This window comes from Zingiber officinale, chromosome 2B, assembly GCF_018446385.1.
Source record: "Zingiber officinale cultivar Zhangliang chromosome 2B, Zo_v1.1, whole genome shotgun sequence".
Taxonomy (NCBI): domain Eukaryota; kingdom Viridiplantae; phylum Streptophyta; class Magnoliopsida; order Zingiberales; family Zingiberaceae; genus Zingiber; species Zingiber officinale.
In genome coordinates this window covers 126226646-126239739 of record NC_055989.1, presented here as the reverse complement: position 1 = coordinate 126239739, position 13094 = coordinate 126226646, and the positions used below count along the sequence as shown (strand labels likewise).

The 13094-nt window shown below is 39.2% G+C and overlaps 1 protein-coding gene and 1 pseudogene across 1 annotated transcript; one reads left to right on the top strand and one right to left on the bottom strand.

Annotated features, from left to right (window-relative positions):
* The first annotated feature begins 555 nt into the window (after window positions 1–555).
* LOC122048666 lies at window positions 556–8824 on the top strand (annotated as a pseudogene).
* LOC122047048 (GDP-L-galactose phosphorylase 1-like) lies at window positions 1220–1977 on the bottom strand. The gene is made up of 2 exons (XM_042608079.1): window positions 1683–1977; window positions 1220–1579 (listed from the first exon to the last, which is right to left on the bottom strand). Exons 1-2 carry the CDS (start codon window positions 1929–1931, stop codon window positions 1268–1270), a joined length of 561 nt encoding a protein of 186 aa, XP_042464013.1. The 5' UTR covers window positions 1932–1977; the 3' UTR covers window positions 1220–1267.
* Window positions 8825–13094: the final 4270 nt, after the last annotated feature.

Genomic DNA, 13094 nt, shown 5'->3' with positions numbered 1-13094 from the left:
AAAAATGGACAGTCAACCCGCCCTACTCAAATCTACTCAAATGATGAATTTTAACTATCAATAACAACTCTATATAAATTTATATAAACAAATCTTATAAAAAATTATTTCCGTGATGAGTTATATTTTCGGAAAATATGTGTATTTCCGAGACGGTCTAGTGGTTAGCGCATGAGGTGTTATCATTAAGGTTCAAATCTCAACAAAGCCGAGGTAAATACCTCCTTCATGTGCTAGTCGTTATTCTAAAGGTTAGTAATCGTCCGTGATTTATCTATTCCGTGTTGGTCTTGGAACGGATTGATGAGGACTCTGGGATGAGCGTATTCATTTTTTGCCATCATATAACCAAGTCGTACCAACTCATCCGTGAACCGTTCGACTCCTCCTCGATGGTTCATCCATCGACCGATCTCGCCAGCCTCAATCTAGTCTAAACTCCACTAGAGTACCAAACAGCGACAACCCTGGTGCTATTGCCTCTGATGGATACTCAGGCAGCGAGCAACTGATGTGCCATCCTCGTCCACTCATACCATGCCTTCTTCCACGTCCCATCCCTCGCTCTTTTGCTCTGCTTTACTATCACTCGTTTTATCCAAATTCCATACCCACTTTGGGAAGGCATCAACTCCCCTCTTAACTCCTCCTCTGCCTTCCCAGTGAGGAAGAAGGGAGACATGGAAGAAGCGAAGCAGAGAGCAGCAACAGCAGTAGAAGAGGAGGAGGAGGAGGAGGAGGAGGAGGCAAGCATGAGCCTCAAGGACCTCTCCAGGAAGCTCGACGAGTTTGCCAGGGAGAGGGACTGGGAACACTAACACAGCCCCAGAAATCTGCTCCTTGCCATGGTACGCTACTCTCGCAGTAGATGCTTAGAACAAACAGATCAACTCTGCATGCATGCATCTGAAACAGGTCAGCGAAGTGGGGGAATTGGCAGAATGTGGAGGGGGGAAGTGGTTAAGGAGTTCAGATCCTCTGCGCCCGCCTCCCGTGCGCCCTCTGCGCCCGTCGCTACGCGACAAAAAACCCACGCGCTAAGCACGTGCATTTCTCCGTTTCAGTAATAAAACCCAACTCCAACGCACACATATCGCTTCCTGCTGATCGATCTGTTGACCGATCAGCAAGAATGCTGATCGGTCAGCAGACCGATCAGCAGGAATGCTGATCGGTCTTGCTGACCGATCAGCATTCCAGCAGGATTTTCATACGCAACTTACAATGTTATCTTTCTCACTGCAAGACTAGGCAACCTTCTGCAAGGTTACAAGTAGCTCGATCGATAGGGGCTAATGACTGAAATGAGGTTTCCTTTTTCTCTTCCAGCTTGATCTTTTCCTTCGTAGACTCCTCTAGTCCAAGGGCCCCAACGAATGTAGTCTTCCACTTCTTTGAACCTTGCCTCCGAAAGAGAGACCTCAGCTAATAGCCTCCAAGCATATTGCTCTGTTGCCTCTTCGAAGTCTTTCTTGCGCTTCAGCACCATATGCCCACTGATCTTCCACACAGCAGGGTTCACTTGAGTCTCTAGGATCTCCTCACTCACTTCGCCCAAGGCTTGTTTTTCGGCATAACACTGCAAGAATGATACGATAAATAATACCTCTTTATTGACTGATAAATCTAAGAGCTATATTTTGAATATGACTAGTAAGTTCATGTGATCAATAGAAGTTTACCTGGGGAAAGAGAAAGATCCTCCAGCCTGAATCAGAAATAAGAACATTAAATGGGATATTGTTCTCTTGAAGACACTTGCAAGACTTGGAAACTACATCAGATAAGTCTTTCAAACTAGTTCCTCCCTCGTAAACAAGGCCCCTCACTGGATAGTTCAGCAATAGTGAGATCTTCACTCCACCATGGCACAGCAGACCTTTAGCAATTGGAACTCTTTGAGTAGGAGCTCTCTCCACAGGAAAAGGCATGGACAAAAAAGAAAAAAAAAAAGTTAATAAAGCAAATCCTGCTGGAATGCTGATCGGTCAGCAAGACCGATCAGCATTCCTGCTGATCGGTCTGCTGACCGATCAGAATTCTTGCTGATCGGTCAACAGACCGATCAGCAGGAAACGATATGTGTGCGTTGGAGTTGGGTTTTATTACTGGAGCGGAGAAACGCACGTGCTTAGCGCGTGGATTTTTTGTCGCGTAGCGACAGGCGCAGAGGGCGCACGGGAGGCGGGCGCAGAGGATCTGGACTCGTGGTTAAGGGGCTGTCTCACTCGCTAGAAGAAAATTAAAATTTTACAATATTTAAAAGATAATATTTTTTTTTTTAAAAAAAGTGTTGTCTTTCTTCTTTTAACATTTTTTTTTTAAAAAAATGTTGTCTTTCTTCTTTTAACAACATTTTAAATGAAAAGTGTTATCTATCTCTTTATTTTTTGACTATAGATAATGTTTTTTTTAAAAACCGTTGTCTATTAGTGATTTTTGTGAGTCAAAGATAATATTTTTGAAAAATGTTGTTTATTATAAATTTTTTTAGTGTCTAATTTTTAAAAAGTATTGTTTATTATCAAGTTATCATCTCAATTTGGAATGTTATGAATCATTGGATCAAGTAAAGAGTAATAAAACCCTTGGTTTCACTCGACACCTACCTATCTCTTGAATACCTCCTCAACCTTTACGCACGCCATCGCTTCTGGGGAGAGTTTCCTGACGCCAAACAGCACTCACCGCCACCTTCACTTCCTCCATCCGTCGGTCGGCTCCCACTTTTCCATTGCCGGTCGGCTGGCCATATCCTCTCCATCTCCCCCATCTGCATCTCGTCACCTCATCCAACCCGATCATCTCGTTCTTCTGCCCCGACGCTGAGGTCGCACGCATGCCGCCTTTCTTCTCCACGTCTCACATTGTCAGCCACCCCTTCGTGATTTTCTGCCCCAACGCACATCAACGCCTTCAGCCATTGCTTCTCCATCCAGCCACACCACATCTCCACCACCTCCTCCCTTCGGGTTAGACGGGAAGAGCGCAAGGGGGTCTCTCCTTCGAGTTAGAAGAAGAGCCTCCACGTTCCACAGTTCTCAGCAACCCCATCCATCACCGGCGTAGCTCCTCTCAATTATGGCCATCTTCCTCTTCGGATTAGAAGAGGAGAAACATCATCACCGCTGGCTACAACTCAGCTCTTTTTTTGGACGACCATTCCATCTGCAATAGCCATCATCTACAAGATCCGTCCAAAGCTTGGGTTCATCCATAAACACTTGTGGTTTCTTATGTGTTTGATTTCTTTCATGTTGAGTTATGTTTCATGTGAATGTTAAGTGCTTGTATTAATTTGATCTCCTATGATTCAATTTGCATACATTATGATTTCATTGACTCACGTCCATCAAGTGTTTGATTAAATGTCTCTTCCATTATATAGGTTTTAGTTTATACAATTTCTTTAGTTTAATTCCATGTAATGCTTGTTAGTTTAGTGATTTATGTTCCCATGATGTTTGTTCTTTATTTGAATGCAATTAGTTTAGGTTTTGTTACATGCTCTAGTTTTTATTTCACTAGATGTTTACTTGATGTGTTTTTACTTTCCATGCTCTAGGTTAGATTAGATCAAAAATCCAGACTACGAACAAGTGAGTTTTCTAATTTCCTTTACAAATTGTTGACATGCATATATAATTTGTCATTGGATGATTATCTCATCTGTAATAATTCTTTTAAGATATAGCAACTGTTAGATCCTTCCTTGTGAAGCATCTTCGTCAACTATAAAGCTACCCCATCTATTTTCTTTCACCAAATGATTATCTTATTGGTTTTAGCTTTTTAGCTATTATATATTTGTAGAGTTTTGTTATGTGTATAGCTAATAGGGGAATTCTCTTCCATTAGATGATCATGTGTATATTTATAATATAATGTTATTAGCTCATATTAATAGTAAATTTATATGTGAAGAATCACCATTAACTACAAACTAAGGATCAACTTTCATATTTAAAATGGAAACGTATATGATGTTGCTACAAAATAGTTTCTTGAATTCCAATTAGGGAATAATTTAAGCAGTTTAAACTATTTCTGATGAGTTGGAACTAAGTCGTGATATGAATTTTCCTCAACTATTTTAGTTTGATTTTTTTTTATTTGTTGCTTGAATGCAAGTTTATAGTAATCACTATAAAATTCAAATTTAGCAGGAGTTTTGTTGAGTAATGATGAGACCTTTATGTGGACTAGAATTTCTAATCTTTGACCATTCTGTGCAGATACACAGAATGTTAATTATGATCAGGTTCCAACAACTTGAGCTTCATTGTTGGTTTCAATTTTTAAGTAGTTTTGTACTATTTTATAGTTTTGTGTAATGTGTTGTCTAAAATCCAGATTTTCTAACTGTTGTATGGTGTGAACTGTAATATTTGTTTTCAGCTTTAAGAGTAAAAATTTCTTTTGTATAATACTAATGGTTTTGTTTTCTATGGTAGATATACAGTGGTAAGTGTTTTGTCCTAGTCTCAAGCCGACAATCATTTTTGAGTGTATCTAGTAGAAGTGTAACGCCCCGGCCTAGCCTAGGCGGGCCCCACCCAGACTGAACAAAGAACGCCACCAGAATTGCCCATCGGGTTGACGACTAGCTCCACAGACCACCGAAGATCCTTTCAGCGTGCTTTGTCCTCACTCACACGCACCCTGGAAAACTTCCTAGGAGGTCACCCATCCTCAGATTTCTCCAAGTCAAGCACGCTTAACTTTGGAGTTCTTTAGTTTGGACTTCCAAAAAGGAAGGTGCACCTTGATAATATGATAGTATCATTTAGCCTTTTAAGTCAAACTTAACCAGAATCTCAGAACCGGGGGTATTATAATCACCCCCATTTAAAGACATAACGTTCTCGTTGTGTAACCACGAATCACACCACAGACAAATCCCAGAATCTCCCTCGCTAGGTGGTGCCTTGGGTGCTCCTGTCACAGGCGTACTCAAGGTCGCAAGGTGCCTTTGATACCATCTGTAACGCCCCCGGCCCGGGCGGGCCCCACCTCGCTTCCGCTGTGCCACTCTGATGCTGTGTAGCCTGTGGCTACTGGATATGTCCAAATGTCCGATCCGTCTGTTTCCTTTTCTTGTCCGAGTATGCTCTCTGGTGAGCTGACTCTATCATCAGAGCTCTGTCCAATGTCTCTATGTAGGAAGAATTACCAAAATCGGCAATCTTTACTTGCAGATGTCCATCTAGTCCTTGGACAAACTGTAGCATGCGGGATCTATCCTCAACAACTAATTCTGGGCAAAACCTGGCCAACCGATTAAACTCAACATTGTACTCTATCACCGAGCGGTTGTTCTACCGCAAACTCAGAAAATCCTGCCGGCGAGTCATCTGATATGCTCATGGGCAATACCGGCTCTCAAAAGCCTCTTTTAAACTCACCCAGGTAATATTCTGTTCGCCTATGATAAAATGCTGCGTATCCCACTAGATATCAACCTCATCTCGTAAATGGAAAGCAGATAGCTCTGCTTTCTCCTACTCGGAGCAAGCCATATAGAAGAAGGTCCAATCCATAGTCTCAATCCAGGACTGGGCCACGCTCGGATCAGTCTCTCCTCGGAATAGTGTGAATCAACTCTTCATCGACTCTGGCAATGCTGGAATCCGGGCTTGTGCCGCGACAATATCAGTGAGGTGGGTAGGGATCGACGCGGAAACTGGCGGAATCACTGGAGTTGGTGCTACAGGTGGTACCGCTGGATAGCCCGGGGGAGGTACTCCCGGTGCTGCTGCATAAGCTGGAGCACGTACCACTGGTGGTACTCCAAGGTCGATATGGGTGGCCACTGCTGGAGGTATTGTAGGTGGTGGTATCGGAAATGTCGTAAGCGGTACTGCTGGTGCGGATGCTAGGTACACTGTAGGCACTAGGGGCGCGGGTGCCGCTGGTGCCGAGTACATGGCAGATCCAGGTGGCGGTGGTGCCGGGTACGTCGCAAGCTCTGCTGTTGGAGGTATCGGATTTGCCACGGGTGGTACAGTGTATAAGGTATGGTTGGGTACCTCTAACGAAGCCACCGGAGTCTGAGAGTCCGACGTGCCAGCAGTATCTTGAGTCTGTCCTTGACCGACAGGCTCAACCCCAATAGGCATCTCTGGTGAGTCCATTGCTAGAGATTCCAAAATCCTCTTACGTGACCGCCCAGCACCATGTCTCGACGCAGCCGCTCGTGTAGATCTCGTCATATTTGTTAAGTTATATCCCAGATATTACTACAAGTATAAAAATTTATAAAATTTAACATTTTACCTATTTGCTGTCTGGAGATGTTCCACCGCTGTCCAGTCCCCCTTTGTGACCTCAGAACTCAGAAATGAGAAAATCAACGGAAATCCATACAAATCCAAAATGGAATTCTGAAACATGAACATAACGGAAATCCGTACAAATATGAAAATACCTAGTTTGACTCGCAAACTTGGCTCTGGAAATACCTAGTTGTCACGCCCCGGGGGAGTCCCTGCTAGAGAAAATTTCGGTAGTATCTCCCCTGTACGGGTGACAAGAAGTAAGAATGCATATCGTTACCTTCGAGGTCGGCTAGCTATTTTGTGCTTTTTTATTTTAATTTGAATATCACTATCGACTTTGAAACAAAACTATTTAGGTGGCGTTTGGTTTATGTGTTTGGGAATGAGGGAATGAATTCATTCCCAAACCTTGTGTTTGGTTAATGAGAATGAAATTAAGGTGTTTGGTTGATGGGTTTGGGAATGAGGGAATGGAATGATAGTAAAAGATAGTGTTTGGATTGTGGGTTTGGGAATGACATTTTGGGAATGATTACTAGATTTATGGAAATCAACCAAACTCATATAACTTGATGGGTTTTATTTCTATTCCTATTCCCATTCCACCCTACTATCAAACCTATACCCATAGTCATTCCCATCATTTAACCAAACGCCCCCAAGATTTTGGAATGAAACCCAACAACTTGGGTATGGATGAAACTCACCTCCTCCCTTGGGTTTTGATGGAATAGAAATGTGAATTAAATTTTAGACAAAAATACTCTTAGTATATTTGTTCAATTTTTTTTTAATTTCATACACTCTCTCCTTGTTCTCTCTCATCATATTTTCTCTCTCCTTATTTTATCATCACACTTTCTCTCTCAACATACTTTCTCTCTCCTCATTCTCTCTTATCACACATTCTCTACCATTTTCTCTCTATATTCTCTCCCATCATACACTCTTTCTTCTTATTTCCTCTCTCTTCATTCTCGTTCATCACACTTTTTCTCCCATTACACACTTTCTCCTTATTTTTTCATCGCACTTTCTCTCTCATCGCACTTTCTCTCTCATCCTACTTTCTCTCTCCCCAATCTCTCTTAGCATACTCTCTCTCCTTATTTTCTCTCTTCATTCTCTCTCATCACACACTCTCTCTCTTTATTTTCTCTAATCACACTTTCTCTCTCATCATACTTTCTCTCTCCCCAGTCTCTCATTTTCTCTCATCATACTTTCTCTCTCTTCATTTTTTCCATTACTATTTCTCTCTCATCATACTTTCTCTCTCCTTACCTTTTCATTTTCTCTCAGAATACTTTCTCTCTCTTCATTTTTTCCATCACTCTTTCTCTCTCAGCATACTTTCTTTCTCCTCAATCTCTCATTTTCTCTCATCACACTTTCTCTCTCTTCATTTTTCCCATCATTCTTTCTCTCTCAACCCACTTTCTCTCTCATCATACTTTCTCTGTCTTCACTCTTTCATTTTCTCTCATAATACTTTCTCTCTCTTCATTGTTTCCCATCACTCTTTCTCTCTAGCATATTTTCTCTCTCTTCATACTTTTTCTTTTCTCAATCTCTCCTATCATGCACTCTCTCCTCATTTTCTCTCATCATACTTTCTCTCTCTTCATTTTTTCCCAACACACTTTCTCTCTCATCATATGTTTCTCTCATATTCAACTTTCTCTCCCATCTAATTTTTTCTCTTATTTTCCTATAAGGGTAAAAAAGGAAATTTAGGTTCATTCCGATTGAAAATATTTAACTAACCAAACATCATTTTTAAGAATGATACCTAAGCTCATACCCATTCCCATTCCATAATACTATGATACTTATTCCCATTCCGATTCCTAGGAGAGAACCAAACGCCCCCTTAGTCTTTGAAATCATTAGCAATTCTCCTATAAATACTAATATATACTTTGTAGTTAAATTCTATTATTTTAGTATGAGTTTAAAATCATTAGTTGAACTGATTAACTGCTATTATATGTTAAATTTGAATCTAGACATGGTAAAAGAAAAATAATAGTTTTGTAAATATAAAAATAATGACTTTGTAAATAGATTTTTTTTTAATTTTAAAAAGACAACACTTTTAAAGCGTTGCAAAAGTGTTATCTTTGCTAAAAACAACAACGCTTTTAAAGTGTTATAATAACATTGCTTTTGCAAAAAAAAAAAATACAATGCTTTTAAAGCATTGCAAAAGCATTGTCTTTGCTACAAATGACAACGCTTTTAAAGCGTTGTCATTAAGCAGGCTTTTAACAACAGTGCTTTTAATAACGTTTTTTCAGGCATATAGACAATACTTTTAAAGCGTTGTCTATCAACTTTTTTCTTGTAGTGACAGGAAGGAGTTGGAGAAGGAGCATGTGGGCAAGGAGCTTTTCGACGTCCCACTCTACCTAATAAGGCTTTCCGATGTTTGTGGGATTGAACTCGGAGATGCAACTAGAAGAAGATCATTAAGATCACGACTAGCTTTTGGGTTGAAAGATTCAGGAGTGGGCATCACTATGCTTACAAGCACTGACCTATGATGCATAGGTAAAAAAAAATGATTAATCAAGCTGGGTAATGTCAAGTTTGGGGTGATTGGTCCGGTTTCACGGAAGTTTTACATCGGCCACCAGGGTAAATCGGGAAGTAGCAGGCAGCCCAACATCATTTAGTTGTGTGCCCCATTTGGAGGAAAAATTTCTACAAATTTGTTATAGCTGGGGCTCGAACCGCGGGTGCCTAGGTGACAACCTGGATGTCCTACCGCTGCACCATAACCCCGGGGGCATGATTATGTTTACAATGATGATAAATTTAATTAACCTCATTGACTAATCTTAGAGTGATTGGTCCGGTCTCACGAAATTTTTCTACCGTCCATTAGGGTAAATTGGAAAACATTTGTGGCGAGCAGCTAAGAAATCTATCATCCTTTTATTGTACACCCCATTCGCTATATCTGGGAATCAAACTTCGAGTACCTGGGTAACAACATGGATGCTCTACTGTTGCACCATAGCTCTAGGGGCAAGCATCACTATGCATACAAGCACAGACATGTGATGGATAAACAAAAAGGATAGGAGAAATAACAAGAGTAGAAAAAAAACAACATAATTCTTACTTAAGAGAGCATGGTTATGAGAAATGAGGAAATTAAGGCCAAATATTAAAGCAATAGTCTTATGTGGCATATAGGGCGAATCCAAAGCTAAGGAAGTAAAAGAGGGGAATTAAAAACATTACCACGATTGGTGTAAAATGGAGGTAAACGTTTTTAACAAATTTGTAAAAGGTAAGTTGTTAGTCATCAAATTGAGTAATGACAAAAGGTGTATTAGTGAATTTAATGAAAGAAATAGGTAAGAAAGATATTAACAAGGCTTCATTGATTGTGGAAGTTGTTGTTAGTCTGTGTTGGGCCGCGGTTGAAACTCACTAATTTTTTTTTTTTTTTTGACAAAGGTGAAGTAATCTCTTATAATCATTGAAAGCACAGAACAAAGAGCAGAATTAAAATACTGTGTTTTTGAATAAAGAGGACCAGAGCTCTATTATAGCTGATTGGTCAAAATATAGTCATTGATGATGTGGCGAGTTTCGAGAGCTTGGACTAGTTTCAACCTCCTCCACTGTGGCACCTTATCTGCTCTGCAACGGCTCCACAATGGCTTCGTGATAAGTCTCTCATCCATGCCCGGGCGCCTGGACTGATTCAGGCGTCTGGAATGTTGTTGATGTGGACCCAAATTCTATCCCCACTGCAACGTCTCCGAAAGGGAGCCTCTGCTGGCCCAAGCTGGTTTAGGTGCTTGGACTAGTCCGGGCACCTGGATTTAGTCTAGGTGCCTGGACACGTCAATTTTGTGTTGACTTATCTGACTACTACTCCAGTTACTTGGGTAATTCTTCAGTCATCCAGAGTTGAGCTCACTCGAACTCAATTTCGATTTTCTCCTCGAGTAGACTTCCTTCTCGGCTTTTCATCTCTCGAAAGCACTGCACACGTCCTTCTCATCCGCCGGTGCCCCTCCCACAACTCTTCATCCCTTGGATGCACCGAGTTCGTCGACTTACTTTCCGTGCCATGTTTCTCGCTTGTTGCATCTTCCACTTGACTTCATATGTTCCTAACTCTCTGCACACTTAGACACAAGACATAAAATATGCATAGCCTAACTAACCTTGATAATCACATCAAACTTAACCCGAGATACTTACAATATCTTCCCTTTTGATATGCATTAATCTAAGTTAAGTTAGGGATAAACCAAAATAAAATAATGTAAATAAGTAAATTTACATTTATAATTGATAATAAATTTGCAATAAATTTAAGAAAATAACAAGTAATAAATTCAAGGAAATATAAAATTTTACTTAAAGTAATAAATTCAAGAAAATATAAAAATTTTATACCTCCCCCATTAACTTAAACTTTCTAACTTTTTTCACTTTTGATCATATAAAAAATAATGTTAGAAAAAATACGAAAAATAGTTAGAAAATTTTTTCTAAGGGTACACAACACAATTTTCAGTTATTTAACTTTTTACCGAAATTAATTTTTAAAGAGATAATATTTAATTAATTAATCAAAAGTTTTTTAAAAAATAATTTATAAATTATTTTAAAGTGTCTAAAAATCTTAAAAATATTTTTCAATAATAATTATAATGATTTGAAAATATGATAAAAATTTCAAGTACATAACATTTTTTATTTTAATCATAGAAAATATTTTAAATAGATAGAGTTATATCGTAAAATAAATGATTAAAAAATAGAAATTATTATAAAAAATCTTGCTAATTTTTCTCTATATTTATAATTCATGTTAATTTTTATAAAAATCAGGATCTTCAAAATTAATCTCTAAAATATTTTAAATTTTAAAAATTAATTTTTATTTCAAAAATTCATAAAAATGTTAGTCAACAAGTTTTGAAATTTTATGTACTAATAGTTAATCCATTTATGTATAAAAAAAATTTAAATAGAAAACATGAACAACAGTAGATATATGAACTAATTAACTTTTTAGGATATATTAAAAATTAAAGTAAATTAAATATAACGTATGCATAAAAATTTCACTAATCATACTAAGCATGATTTAGGAATCCAATATAAATTTTTATCTACTGAATTAATAAGATAATTTTTTGAAATATATTTTCATATCACGTTTCAAATTTTATCTTTGTAAAATTTAAAATACCAATTTAGTGTTGGTACAGTTAGCACTAACGGTCTAACTCAGGTTTTGATGAATGATAAAGTAAGTTAAGTTAGTTTCGTTGTGATCTAACATTTTGATGAAGTGTGCAGGAAAGTCCAGATAGGTCGACGGGCTGATCTGATAGCTGGCACGAAGCCCAACTAGGTCGACGGACTGACTTGATAGTTGGCACGAAGTCCAACTAGGTCGATGGGCTGACCTGATAGCTGGTACAAAGTCTAGCTAGGTCAACGGGCTAACCTGATAGCTGGCACGAAGTCCAGCTAGGTCGACGGGCTGACCTGATAGCTGGCACGAAGTCCAGACGGGTTGACGGGCAGACCAGACATCTAGTAGGTAAGTTAAGGTCAGTCACTAGAGGGGAGTGACTTGGTGAGGACGCGTTCCCCGATTGAGGGAACAGTAGGCGTCGATCCAACTTAGAACCATTTTGGGAATCTAAGTTGAGATCGTGATTAGATTCCGGTCTCAGTGAGATGGAATCTAATTACTACTTTTGTATTATATTTGTGCTAACTTCTGTTTTGTAGGGTAATATAACTTTTATTTTACCTCGAACTAACATTTTCTTGCAGGAGAAGGACTTTTTGGAAGATGGTGGTCAGGCTCCCGGAGTTGGTCCGGGCGTCCGGAAGGGATTCGGGCGCTTGGAAGGCAAAGACTTATCGCATTGCAACATGGAGCGCGCTGGTTGGTCGGACCTACGTCACGGTCCGGGCGCCCGAAAGGGATCCGAGCGCTTGGAGTATCCTATATAAGGAGGTCTCGCCCTAGAGCAAAATACAACAACGTCTTCCAATGACTGCTCTACTGCGCTGTCTTCTACAACTCTGTGAAGCTTCTCCGACAACCTGCGACTCAAGTTTTTTTTTTATTGTTGTAGGTATTTTCTCTCTAAAGTTCTTGTACTTACATTTCTAATCAGATTTTGTGAACTATTAATGATTGCCTAATGAAAGCACTCGACGAGTGCGGACCTTGGAGTAGGAGTCGACTAAGGCTCTGAACCAAGCAAAACTGGTTCATGTTAGCATTGCTCTTATATTTCCGCTGCTTACTCTAACTCGCAATGAAGTTTTAAATCGCTATTCACCCCCCTCTAGTGAGATCTATGATCTAACAAGTGGTATCAAAGCAAGTACCACTCTGAATTGGTGCAACCACCAATCAAGGAAGGGGGATCCTTTTTTTTTTAAAGAAAAATTAGATATTATTTTTGCTTAAAATATATTCTTGCGCCTTTCATTTTTTCCATCCAAAAGTATTTTTTTAAAATTCATTTTCACTTTTTTACCATTGGCTAGTGTTGACAAAATATCGCGTTTAACAAAATTTATAATAATATTTTTTTAAAAAAAAATTTGATGCATATTTCTTTATCTCCCACATTGCTTACCCCAAGACAAAGTCTTAGAAATTGTTTCTTTTTTTTTTTTTGCAAATATACCAATGTCTATTCAAGAAGGACGTAGCATCCACAAGCCACCACCATACGATCAAGAAGATTTCAACTACTGAAGGCGAGGAATGAAATGGTTCTTAGAAGTATAAATTTTGATAATTTGCTG

Excerpts from the sequence above, each read along its gene's own strand:
- LOC122047048 (XM_042608079.1), bottom strand. The coding sequence starts at position 1,931 with ATGCCTTTTCCTGTGGAGAGAGCTCCTACTCAAAGAGTTCCAATTGCT. Across the intron at positions 1,580-1,682 it reads GGATCTTTCTCTTTCCCCAG|TGTTATGCCGAAAAACAAGC; the intron begins GTAAACTTCTAT and ends TCATTCTTGCAG.